Consider the following 12,381-nt stretch of genomic DNA (forward strand, 5'->3'; position numbering starts at 1 on the left):
ACGAGACAGCCAAAGGTGACACTCTCTCTACATCTGCATCTCACACACCACGTTCTCCCACCACCATTCTCCCACCCGTGCCAGACCTCCAAACATCCATACGACAGTTTGGCTTATAGTCAACTGCCCAGTTGTGTTCTCTTTGCCAGAACCGAAGTTTTTGTTATTTTATTATATTTTTAATTTGAATGTGAATGTTTAGGAGGAAATTAAACGTCTCCATTGAGCACAGGTCCTACCATACCCTACTGTCTTACATCCAGCCTGGTTCATACATTTATGTCACTTGTGCAGCCCCGCTGGGCATTTACCATTATAACACTTGAAAATACAAGCAATAGTTTCTTCAAGGCCTGCCATCTAGTTCTCCCATGAGTGGGAGGAGGGGCATTCTCAAAGCTAACTTAGTTCTATTGCCCAATCACAGATAGTGCTCTCTAGCTATGCTTTGGTGTTATTTTTGGCGTTCGGTGCATTACCACAGTATTCCAGCCAGGGTGAATAACTCTCATTCCACAAATCCCAGGATGTTAACATCTTCCTTATCAAATGGGGGAGATCCATAAGGAAACTGACTTTAGAATGGATGTTTTCTCAGGCAGAATGTCTCCCACGTTGGCAGTAAATGTCAAAGCTAATAGTTGGCATGGTGCTTGATATTCACAGGGCTGAAAGAGGCTCTTGATCCATAGTGATGCTTAATTCCACCAGCTCAATCTCTGAGTGGAAATTAAGAGCTCTCATCCCTGAAGCATCTAATTTATCTCTGCCTCATGCAGGTTGGAATATTCCTTATGAATTCAACGAATCCGACCTGAGGATTAGTATGCGGCAGATCCAGATGTTTCTGAATGACTACAAGGAGGTGCCGTTGGATGCTCTGACCTACCTGACAGGTATTTACGGAAGGAGGCTTTGGCAACCATAAACCTCCACGATTATGCTCCACCTTCCTGCTCCTCTGCTTCCATCTCCATTTGTTTACTTACTCACTCATGCTTTCAACAGACATGGAGCTCTTAATGATGCTGGTCACCATGCTGTATATTGTAAAACAAACAAACCAACAAAAACAAAAAACACACACAGAAAAATCAAGATCAATCCCTCCCTTTAAGGGGTGCACAGTCTACAAAGGGAAGGAAATATAACAAAATAAATAACAGTACAGTGATAAGTTCAGTAAGAGAAACATTTATAAGATAGCACAATGATTAAATTTCAGACATGGGGTGGGGATGATTAGGGAAAACTTCCTGAAGGCGTGAAAGATGGTTTTGAAGGATAAGTAGGAGTTTTACAAGTGGAAGAAGAAAGCGGGGGCAGGCAGTGGGAAAAAGGAAGGAGAGCACTCCCAGCAGAGGTGCCCTGAGGTGAAAATGACACTTGCTGTTTTGTATTAAAGCAATTCTTCAATCTTTTATCAGTCATCCAATATATACTAGTACATAATATGGAAGAATGTAAATATATAAGACTTGGTCACTGCCCTCAAGAAGCACACCATGTAATCCCAGAGATAGGAGATAAACTATAGATGAGCTAAATGAATGGATTACCATGGCCAGAAGTCAAAATGCAGCTCAATAGAAAAACCTGGGCATCTTCCAGGTCACACACAAGTTCCTCCCTCAACTCTGGATCCTTTCCCCAATCATACGGCAGGCACTTTATCTACATCATTCAGTCTTCACAGCAATCTTATGAGCTTCACTTTAGTGACCCTGTTTTACAACTGACAAGACCGAGGCCTTAGAGCAGTGGTTCTCAACCAAGGGTGATTTTGTCTCCTAGGGGACATCTGACAAACTGAGGAGACATTTTTTGTTGTCACAACTAAATGGATGTGCTACTGGGTAGAGGCCAAGGATGCTGCTAAACATCCTACAATGCACAGGACAGCCCCCTACAACACAGGGCTACCCAGTCCAACAAGTTAATCGTGCCAAGATTGAGAAATCCTGCTTTAGAGTGATTAAATTCATTTGTAAAAGGTGACAAAGACCTTAACTCAGCACAGTGTCTCCTAAACCGAAACCCCAGGTGACACACAACGTAAGTTCAGTGGATTTTAGTTAGGTGAGAGAACTTTTCCAAAGAAATGAGCCATATTCCCATTATTCCAGACCACACAGAAGCACATCCCAGGGCTCCCCTTCAGATCACAGAATGAGTGCATAATTGCCCTGGGATGAGGTCTTAGTATTGGACTGCCTGCAGCTCATAAACCAACCTGCTCCAACTGTGCCAGCTGGCTTGAGGATAGTCACTTTCCAACTGCACCAGTCAGGATAGACTAGTTAGTCTGAGATAACAAGCAATCCCCAAATCTCAAGGGTGTGAGACATTTCTTGCCCACTCTGCATGTCCAGTGTGAATTGGCAAGGGTCTCTGCTCATTGTAATTATCTACCAGGGGCACAGTTGGCAAAGGCTCCACCAACTTTTGATGCCACCATCTCAACATACACTTGTGTGGTCACTGCCACAGGGTAGCACTGAAGAGCTCATGCCAGGAGTTAAATGTGCAAGAACTTGTCACCTGGCCCCACCTCACTGCCAGAGGCCCCGGGAGTTATAACCTTCCTATGTACCTGGAAGGAAAGAAGATCAGATAGAGATGATTATTAGAGCTCTGTACTGACTGCAAGGGACAGACTAACCAAAGAGACAGGTCTTATTTGGAGAGTGGTTATCGAATTAGATGGGCCAAAGTCAAATACATTCTTAATCTGGTACCCCCAACCCTGTGGCAGAGCCAATGGAGAATCTAGAAGAGATATAAGGCACATCCTGGCCCCTTTAGGAACTTGTGCTCTTGCTACAAAGAGGAGACATATAAGTAAAGAAATGTACCTTCCTTCATAAACATAAAACCCAGAGCCTGTAAGGGTATCCCCTGAAGTAAAATTTGCTGTTGAGAGAGTGGAGGTGGGACCCTGAATCATGACTCTGTACCTGTTTACCTTCACTGGTAGTCCCTCTTTGGTACTCTCTAGCACTGCCATGCTGACTTCAGGGGGGAACTACTCTCCCTTTAATATTGTAGTTCTAGTGTTGTCATAAACCTCTTTACAGCTGGGACAAACTATAATGTTCCAACTAAACTTTGCTAAAGGCCTGAGAGGTCAACAGAGAGAGATCTAGATGGTCTGGCTTAAGGTCAAATAGTTTTTGCAGGGCTCAAATTACTCAGTAGGTATGAGCTTCCCCTTAGTCTCTTACTTCTTCCTTAATGAGCCACCGGGATACTCCTCCTAGACATTTAGACCCCTCCAATACCAAGAGAGGCTGAGGCCTCCTCAACTTGAGTCATACTTCCTGTTTCATGTCTGTAGACCTGCTCCTTCCTAGAATGATTAGAATTGGAAATGAGCCCACCCTTCAGGGGAGCCCTTGCATGCAAACACACACACACACACACAGATGTCTTTTCCTTGCACACTAGTGTGTTGTCCCCAGCTTCCAAATACCAGGTGGTACCCACATACTGTGGAATCTGATCCAGCTAGAAAGTGCATCCTGGGTTGGTGAGATGGATTTGATGGCCCCTCAAAAAATTACCTAATTCTTTTTGTAGAAATCTGAGTGTAGAAACCTGAGTCTCAGAGAATGGTGTTGATGATGGGGATGGGGGTAGGAGAGTCATATCCCAAAGAAGTATATATAGGATAATCTTAATTTTCTAAACTATACGTATTTGTAAAAGCTGTAGTTGAATGCTTTCTATATGCTAAGCATCGTACTAAATGCTTTATAAGCGTTGTTAACCACAACGACGCAAGATAGGTATGCAGTTATCTCTACTTCTAGACAGATGAGAAACTGCTAATAAGTGGCAAAAGTTGGAGCCCAGAAACTGGCTGTAATTGGAGCTCAGTACTGTCTCATGCCAGAGTTCTTGCCCTGAACCACATTTCTATAATGCCTTTCACATTTATGTACACATACACACAAATGTCCAGACAAATGTCTGGAAGATGCCTAAATGTTAACAGTTACCTTTGTTGGAATTATTGGTGATTGTTTTGCTTTTCTTTCAGTTTATCACTATTTTCTAGTTTCTAATATGATGAACATGTATTATTTTTGTGGCAACCATAATACCAAAAAGGCCTGGTCCCATCCCAAGCTGAGCATGGTTTTAGCAACCCTGTGTCTCAGCAGAGCTCCTTGGCTGGAAGAATCCTCTGTTTTAGGTTATTGACCAAGTTCATTATGGGCTCAACTTCTTCTTCTGTTGGTTGTCCCCAGGGGAATGTAATTATGGAGGCAGAGTGACAGATGACAAAGACAGAAGGCTCCTGCTATCCCTTCTGTCCACGTTCTACTGTAAGGAAATTGAGCAGGACCATTACTGTCTTGCTCCTGGAGACACTTACTACATCCCTCCTCATGGCTCCTACCAGGTGAGGGGCAGGGGAGGGAGAGGTCCCTCTGTCCCCCCAGAGGGGCTTGGCAGTCTCCATGTGGCTAGGGTTGCAGTGTATCCAAGGAGGGCCCAGGGATAGCTTGGGCTTCCTGACTCGGGTCCATAAGCTATTTCAAATCTTCCCAAAAGCCTACAAGATACACATTATTACTGTTTAATGAATGCTGGGCATTTGGTAGACAAGATCTTTCAAAATATGGGGTCCATCTGGGGAGAAAGGGCAGGGATGTTTAAGGTGAAGCCTTGGTAGTGAACAGGATGGAAATTGCTACTTGAAATCAAAGGTTCAGAAGGTGGCAAAGGGAGGGACAGAAAAACTGGATGGGAGAATGATAAAAGGAAGAAGAAAACAAGAAATCTGAAGGAAGAATGAAAAGGGCTTACTTTCATCGAGTACCTGTTAATGTGCCGAAGCCTTATTCCTTCATAACCTCATTTATTTTCCCACTTACAGATAAGGAAACTGGGCTTTCAGGTGACTAGCTCAAGGTTACACAGTTGGTTTAAGATGGAGCTAGGATCCAAATCCTGTCCTGCCTGAATCCAAACCCAGTTTTTGTCTCCAAAGCTAAGACTGCTGGGGGAGCAGGGAGGAAGCCAGCAGAGGTGGGAGGGGAGCTACTCAGTCCATCTACCTTCATACTCATACTCACTCCTCCGAAACCTGTATGAGGGAAAGCTTGGGATGTCTTGGCCCCGGCGGTGTGTGCGTGTGTGTGTCTATGGCCTGTGCTACCGAAACAGTGTGATTCCTGCATGGGTCTGCTCTGGCAAAACCTTGGGTGATCTGTGGGACCCCAAGGAACCTGAACTTATGTCAACTGAAGACTTCCTTTCCAGTCCTATATTGAATATCTCAGGAACCTCCCTATCACAGCCCACCCAGAAGTGTTTGGCCTGCACGAGAATGCCGATATCACCAAAGACAACCAGGAAACCAGCCAGCTGTTTCAAGGGGTGCTGCTGACCCTCCCTAGGCAGTCAGGAGGGAGTGGCAAGTCCCCTCAGGTAACCAGGCTTGAATTCAATTTCCCAGGCAATTTTTCATGTAGTGGGCATGCAGGATTGTGGCTGATGACCAAGAAGGCAGAAAAGTGGAGGCCTGGCAGACCCCTGAGGGAGGATATGGGTGCTCTGGTCTTACTGCTGAGAGTCTTTAAATACTGAGCTGGAAGAGCACCAGTGTTTCTAAAATGTCAGCTATTCCTATATAACCTTCATGATTCATTGCTGTATCCACATATCATCTGTATTCCATTTACATAATACTTAAAACTAAATCTCTTTTGCTTAAAAACATTTATTTAAAAAAACTGCACATCAGGACCATAAGTGGAAACCCAGTACCATTTCCGTAATGTCGTGACAGCCACAAAAAGAAAACAAAGGCTAAACATTATTAGGTTCTTCCAGATGCTGCTGCTGATGTCTTTCTGGCTCCTTGGGAAAAGGGGAGGATCAGCAAGTGTTCCAGAGCAGTCTCAGCCCTGACCTGAGACTTTCTCCTTGAAGGGAACGAAGAGAAAAAGGTGGCCAAAACTTGACAAGAGAGTGACTTTCTCATCATGTGATTCAACATTATTTGCTCTATGTCCCGGAAACACCTGGAGTCATTTTGGGTATCTCTTGTGATCATTCCACACATTGTGAAGGACTGATCCTGTCTACCCTCCTTGGTCTACAGATGAGGGCAAAACAAACCCTGCAAGAAGTGACCCACTTCAAGGCATTCAGAAACACAGAGGCAGTGCCAGGCCCAGAACCACATCTCCTGACTCCACCCTGATCTCTCCTTTCCTTCTCTTCCCTTCTCCAGCTTCTGAGCTACTCCATGTTCAACCCTGCTCAGCTGCGGACTTTGCATGCAGTTGGCCTTTCATATCCACAGGTTCTGCATCCTTGAATTCGACCAAAGATTGAAATAGTCAGAAAAAAAAATTCCAGAAATTTCCAAAAGGCAAAACTTGCATCCACCCCACTTCAGCAATGATCAAAAAGCATTTACATTGTACTTACAATTATTTACATAGCATTTACATTGTATTGGGTATTATGAGTAATCTAGAAATGATTTAAAGTATGGGGGGGAGGGGGGATGTGTGTCGGTTCTATGCAAATACTACACCATTTTCTATTAGGGACTTGACCATCTGTGGAGTTTGGTCTTGCAGCCAATCCCTAGTGGATACCAAGGGATGATTGTATTTGGTTTCTCAGTTTGGTTCATAGTACCATAAGCGGTAATATGTGTGAAGATAAAGCAGCCTGGTTTGTGTGTCTCAGCTTAGGGATGGAAATTCCCCTCACAGTGGGAAGAGGGAAGGAAGTGTACATTCCAGCCTCCTCGAGCCAAAGGACAGCAGAGCTGTGTTTCTCTCCCACACCTCCTCTTCCTACTCTTCCTCTAGGCCTGTCCCCTCCCTACTTGGCTAAACTCACTGCCATGGGCTATTCTTAATGCTGAGGAATGGCCTACTGCCTTCCCAGGTGTCCATGTCACTGGCACAGAGCAAAGTCTCACCTGCACCAGGAGCTGGTCCTAAGGGGCTGGCTATGAGAGCCTTGGGAGATTGTCTCCCAGGGGTGACCTTGAAGATTTGAGCAGTTCTGCAGGGTTCAGCACTGCCCTGAGTCTACCTGGCTGGCTGAGCACGAATTCCCCACCTGGCCCTCAGGCCCTTGCTCAGGACTTTCATTGTTCAGCTTAGAGGTGATGTCCTCCCTAAGGCTGGGGGCAGGGGTGGGGGGTGGGAGTGGGTGGGATGGGTATCCTCCTTTCCCTCAGGGCAGAATTGGCTTCTGTAGGAGAGTTCCCAGAAAGGTCCTGTAGACTGTGTTTAAAAAGACAAAGGCTCACTGCTTCATGTTTAACTGGACAAAGCCACAGCCCGCTGGCCTTGTGTCTCATTCACCTCTCTAATGCTTACACTTTAAGGAAGTGGTTGAGGAGCTGGCCCAGGACCTACTCTCCAAGCTTCCCAATGACTTTGACTTGGAGTTGGTCGTGAAGTTGTACCCTGTGGTCTATGATGAATCTATGAACACTGTCCTAAGGCAAGAGCTCATCAGATTCAACAGGTGGGCTGTATGGTCTTACTTGGATCCTGGGAGTTGGCGTGAGGGGTAGAATCTAATGGGCAGTAACTAGAATGGACACTTGATAAGGGTTGCTGTGCAGAGTTGGTTTGCCCTACCTTGTAGGAAGGGCTGTAAATAGGGCCATCCCAGCATGTGTTGGCCCAGGGTTAAATCAGTTCCTTCTATTCATTCTCTCTCGTTCATTCATATGACATCTGTAAACTGGGGTGAAAACCAATACCAAGCACAGGCTAATAGTAAAAGTAATCATTAAAGCCACTTTTATTGATCCTTTAGTGCTAGAAATGGCTCCAAGCACCACTCATGCCTTTGCATTCAAACCACACAATAGTCTTTAAAAATATGCACATTTAGTAATCCCTCTACCACTGTTTTACAAATGAGAAAACTGAGACAGAAGGGCTAAGTAACTTGCTCAAGGTCACACAGTCATTCAATGGCAGAACTGAGTTTGAATCCAGGCTCTCTGATTCCAGAGCCCATGCACTTAGCCAGTATGTGAAATCAGGGTAAACTTAGAAAGGGGTGAGGAACAGTTCGTCCCATTGCCGCTACCACAGGGGTAAGGAAGGGCTATTATAAGATGGCCATGGGGCTAAGGGTCTCCGGCCTTCTATTCTAGTCCCTCCTCACTTCTCCTCCAGGTACTAGAGCATAGAGCCCGGTGGGATCACCTTGATTTGATTTCTAGATAGTCAAAACTGAAAGAGTTCCCAAACACCATCTAGGCCAGATGAGGAAATTCATCACTTCTGCCTCCACGTCAAGGTTCTTGCTGCTCCAAATACTCTTAAGTACTGCTCTCTCCATTTTGCTTCATTGGTCATTGCTCGGTTTTAGGGACAGCCCTGATGCCGAAAGACCGGTGAACTTGAAGAATGTCAACTAAGAATCTGTTGACTCCCTTAGTCTTAGGGTTACTCCCTATAGTCAGTAGGCAGTTGGCTGTGTGGATGACCAAGCAAAGTATGGCGTGTGAGTCAAGGATGCTGACTACTTGAGTCAGATACCTTGGTATGATGGGTTGTAGTCCTCATTCATCCAGACACCAGGCCAATGGCTTTCCTCCTCTGCCACTCATTCTCTGCTAAGGTCACTGGAGCTCTTGGTGGTTACAGAGGCCTTCACTAGCCTTTACCACTGGCCATTGTAATAGAAGAGAAGAGGGTAACAGCAATCTTATATTCCAGTGATGCTCAGGATTAACTACTTGGGGCAATATTGTAACGTACTTCCCCACTACCTTTTTTTTGCCTATTCACCCAGTGGTATGAGAAGCCCAAAATGACAGTTCAGCTTCCAATTCAGGGGAACCATTATTGTGTCTTCTAGGGCAAATATTCCTTCCCTGAGTACTAAAAATCTTGAAACTAGCAGAGCTCATAGTTTCAAGAATAGAAAGAAACCTTTTTCCAGTAGGTCTCAGGTATAATAGAGGTCTGTGGTATAATCCCGCAGAGGGTAGTTTTGCTCTTGACTCCTCAGCCAAGCACATACACCAATAACACGTTTGAACCTTAAGTTCCTCTTAATATAAATGTTTAGTGGTTACACATCCAGGAATCCCTTTCTTGCATTTGCGCCTTCTCATGTCCATTTGGCTGGGATTCCATAAGTCTTTGGACATGACAAGCTCTCTCTGGTAGCAGAGTCTTTGGCACTCTCAGCTGAATTCCCTCTGGACTTGATGAGGCCTCATAACAGAGGCCAGAGAGAGAGACAGGTGATCTTGGCATCTCTCAGGCTGCCCTTCAGCTGCCTTTCCTCAGGTATGCATGCACCTCATAGTCTATAAAAAGAACAACTTTGGCAATATAGATCAGAAGCCTTAAAACTGCATTACCCTTTGACCCAGAAATTCTACTTTTAGTAAGCATATCATCATAAATTTCCGCAGTGATTAATATAGATGGGTGTTCCTAGTAATGTTGTTTACAGTGACAACAATCTAGAAATAATATGTTTCAGTGATAGAGGAACAGTTAAATTAAATGGAACACCTTGCAGTCATTAAAAAGGACGATTTTAGTTTGGTCTCTATTGAATTGGAAAGATGTTCCTTATATGCTAAGAGAGAAAAACAAATTACAAAAAACACATATATAGTATGATCCCATTAAAAAATAATTTGTGTTTACATATAGAAAAATCTAGAAAGATATACATCAAAGTTATCTTTAGGTGGTGAGATAATGGGTGATTTAATTTTTTCTCATCTTTACAATTCTTCTATCATGAATGTATATTATCTGACTTTTTAAAGGGAGGAAAAGTAAAAGGAGACTTGGAGTCAGTGTACTTGGGGTAGAATGAGGTCACTGGAGAGCCAGGCTGAGTCTGCTCCTTTGTTCTTGCAGATTGACCAAAGTGGTTCGCATAAGCCTCATCGACCTTGGCCGAGCAATTAAAGGGCAGGTTTTGATGTCCTCAGAGCTGGAGGATGTCTTCAGTAGCATGCTTGTGGGTAAAGTGCCGGCCATGTGGATGGCCAAGTCCTACCCATCACTGAAGCCCCTGGGAGGCTACGTGGCTGACCTGCTAGCCCGCTTGGCCTTCTTCCAGGTACCTTGGAGTCAGGGTAACTGGGCACCTGGCATTCTCATTCAGGTGGAGAGGACGTTCTGAAATGATGGATTAGAGGCAGAGGGAGTAGGGCAGTCTCACAGCATCCTGGACTGAGCACCTACTGGAAACAGTCTTACCAGGGTTGAGGGCAGGAGGGAGACTTTTCAAAGTCCTTGAAAAGATTATAGCCTCTAGAGGCAGGAGTGGGAACCAGAATAAATGTCACAAACTGGTGTCTCATGGGCCACAGCTCATGGGCTAGTAGATAGATTTGGTTTGGCTGCTTGGTTATTTAAAAATTTGAGCTAGCATATGAACACTGGATTGTTACGTATCAAAATACAGATGTTTGTCCTGCAAAAACAGGAAGACCTGAAACGATGGAACTGCATTCCTGCGTGGCAACTATTGCTGGAGATGAGTGGCTGTGGCTCAGTTTAGACAAGGCACACACCCTCCACTGCTACAGTCCCTACCACGCTCTACCGTATCCCTGACACCCGCCTGCACCCGCGCTTTTCTTAAAGTAGAGATATATTTCATTGTACTTTTGTTTCAAAGGGGGAAAATATAAGCTAAACTGAGAGGGCTGCCTGTTTCAAGAAAAGTGAGAAAAAGCCTATTTCTTTATGGGACTTGTTGTATTACCTGCCTTTGAACAATCTTTGTTGTGTTGTTGACTTTGCATTTTTATTTCTGTGGCTCTCCAGGAATGGATTGACAACGGGCCTCCTGTGGTCTTTTGGATCTCTGGATTCTACTTTACACAGTCTTTTTTGACAGGCGTCTCTCAGAATTACGCTCGGAAATACGCCATCCCCATTGACCACATCGGATTTGAGTTTGAGGTAAGGGGCGTCTTGGGTTAGATCAACCCAAAGGGCCAACCAGAGAAAGCAGTGCTTCCCCTTTCCTTGAGTCCAAACATTTGGATCTGTTAAGGCTCAAATACTTCCGAGATGGTACAAATGAAGTATTTAGCATGACTTAAAGTAGCTTCAAAAGTTATTCCCGACAGAATCAGAGGATTCCTAAGGCTTTGTCTCTGTGTGTATAAAAAGGAATCTTTCCAGAGGAAAATTCTGCCACAGTTGTACCGAGAAAAATGAAAGCACCTTCCACATTGTTTATTCAACATGATGGACTCTTCATTTGGAAGGATGTTAATGGTCTTGTGTAGTGCTTTGCTTAAAGTCAAAGGAATGGCCAATAGTCAAGTATCACCCAGTCCATATTTGGAGAGAAAGTAGTAAGATGGACTGTTATAGAGCATTGTAGAATTTTAAATTCTATAGAAAGATCCTTTGAAATCATCTAGTCCAGAGGTCACAAACTGATTGCCCTAGGTCTTTATTTAGTTTATAAATGAACTTACCTTGATTGGCCTTTGAAGACAATGCTAAGCCAAAATTAATGCAATAAGAAAGCAAAATAACGGGAATAAACCCTGGAAAAAAGATAAAACTATCTTTTTTTGATGTTGAAATGATTGTATACCTAGAAATCCTAAAAACACACCTATCAGAATTAATAGAATTTGTAAGATGACTGGATACTGGTTAAATATACAAAAATCCTTTTCCTATTCTAGCAATAAATGCTTAGAAATAGAAATGGGAAAAAACATTCCATTAACAATAACAAAAAGATTAGAATTTGAATGATTTTAAATGGAGCTCGTGCTCTCTGCTTCACCATAATCCCCTCCACCCAGCTATTCTCCTACACCTAGACCATTTTCTGCATTTACCAGAAGAAATGTATCACCTCTGAATCCAAACAGTTGTATGCTGGAGCTGGCTTATGCTAACTCACCAGAACCTGTTAAAGCTGGTTGTTTGTTAAACAATTGATAGGCTGAAATTGACCATGGTGGGAGTCTTTACACCACAGAAATTGACAGAAACTACAAATCAAGGTTTCACTTCTCCTGCTAGAGAACTGTTTTACCAACATGCATCTGAACCTAACCCCTCACTACAGATCGAGGTTCAGAAAGGGGAAAGATTGTGCAAGGCCACTAAGCTAGGTAAGAGTTAATGTGGCCTCCTGGCTCTTACTTTGGTGCATTCTCTGTGCCTGCCATATATAAGGGCAGCATGCTAACTAGAAATCAGACCTGGCCCATGTAGCAGGCAGGAATATTATCAGAGAAGCCCCAGTATCCTGGGAAATGCATCCTGGGAAAGGCAGACAGTAAAGCCAGTTTGTACTTTTTCAATCTCTTAATGCTGCCTCATTTAGGAAAATGGCAGGTAATGGAACTCACAGCTTCCTGTCTTCCAG

The 12,381-nt window shown here is 44.0% G+C and overlaps 1 protein-coding gene across 1 annotated transcript in view; it reads left to right on the top strand.

The window, feature by feature from the left end:
• DNAH3 (dynein axonemal heavy chain 3) overlaps positions 1–12,381 on the top strand; it is a 196,159-nt gene that overhangs the window by 179,494 nt on the left and 4,284 nt on the right. The window contains exons 55-60 of the mRNA XM_089896064.1: positions 780–896; positions 4,254–4,408; positions 5,272–5,439; positions 7,367–7,509; positions 9,888–10,092; positions 10,806–10,943. Coding sequence (XP_089752190.1) covers positions 780–896; positions 4,254–4,408; positions 5,272–5,439; positions 7,367–7,509; positions 9,888–10,092; positions 10,806–10,943 — 926 coding nt within the window. The remainder of the gene's footprint in view (positions 1–779; positions 897–4,253; positions 4,409–5,271; positions 5,440–7,366; positions 7,510–9,887; positions 10,093–10,805; positions 10,944–12,381) is intronic.

The sequence above is a fragment of the Delphinapterus leucas genome, chromosome 15 (genome assembly GCF_059928025.1).
Source record: "Delphinapterus leucas isolate spDelLeu-1000000601 "Yukka" chromosome 15, BTC_Dleu_Yukka2, whole genome shotgun sequence".
Classification (NCBI taxonomy): domain Eukaryota; kingdom Metazoa; phylum Chordata; class Mammalia; order Artiodactyla; family Monodontidae; genus Delphinapterus; species Delphinapterus leucas.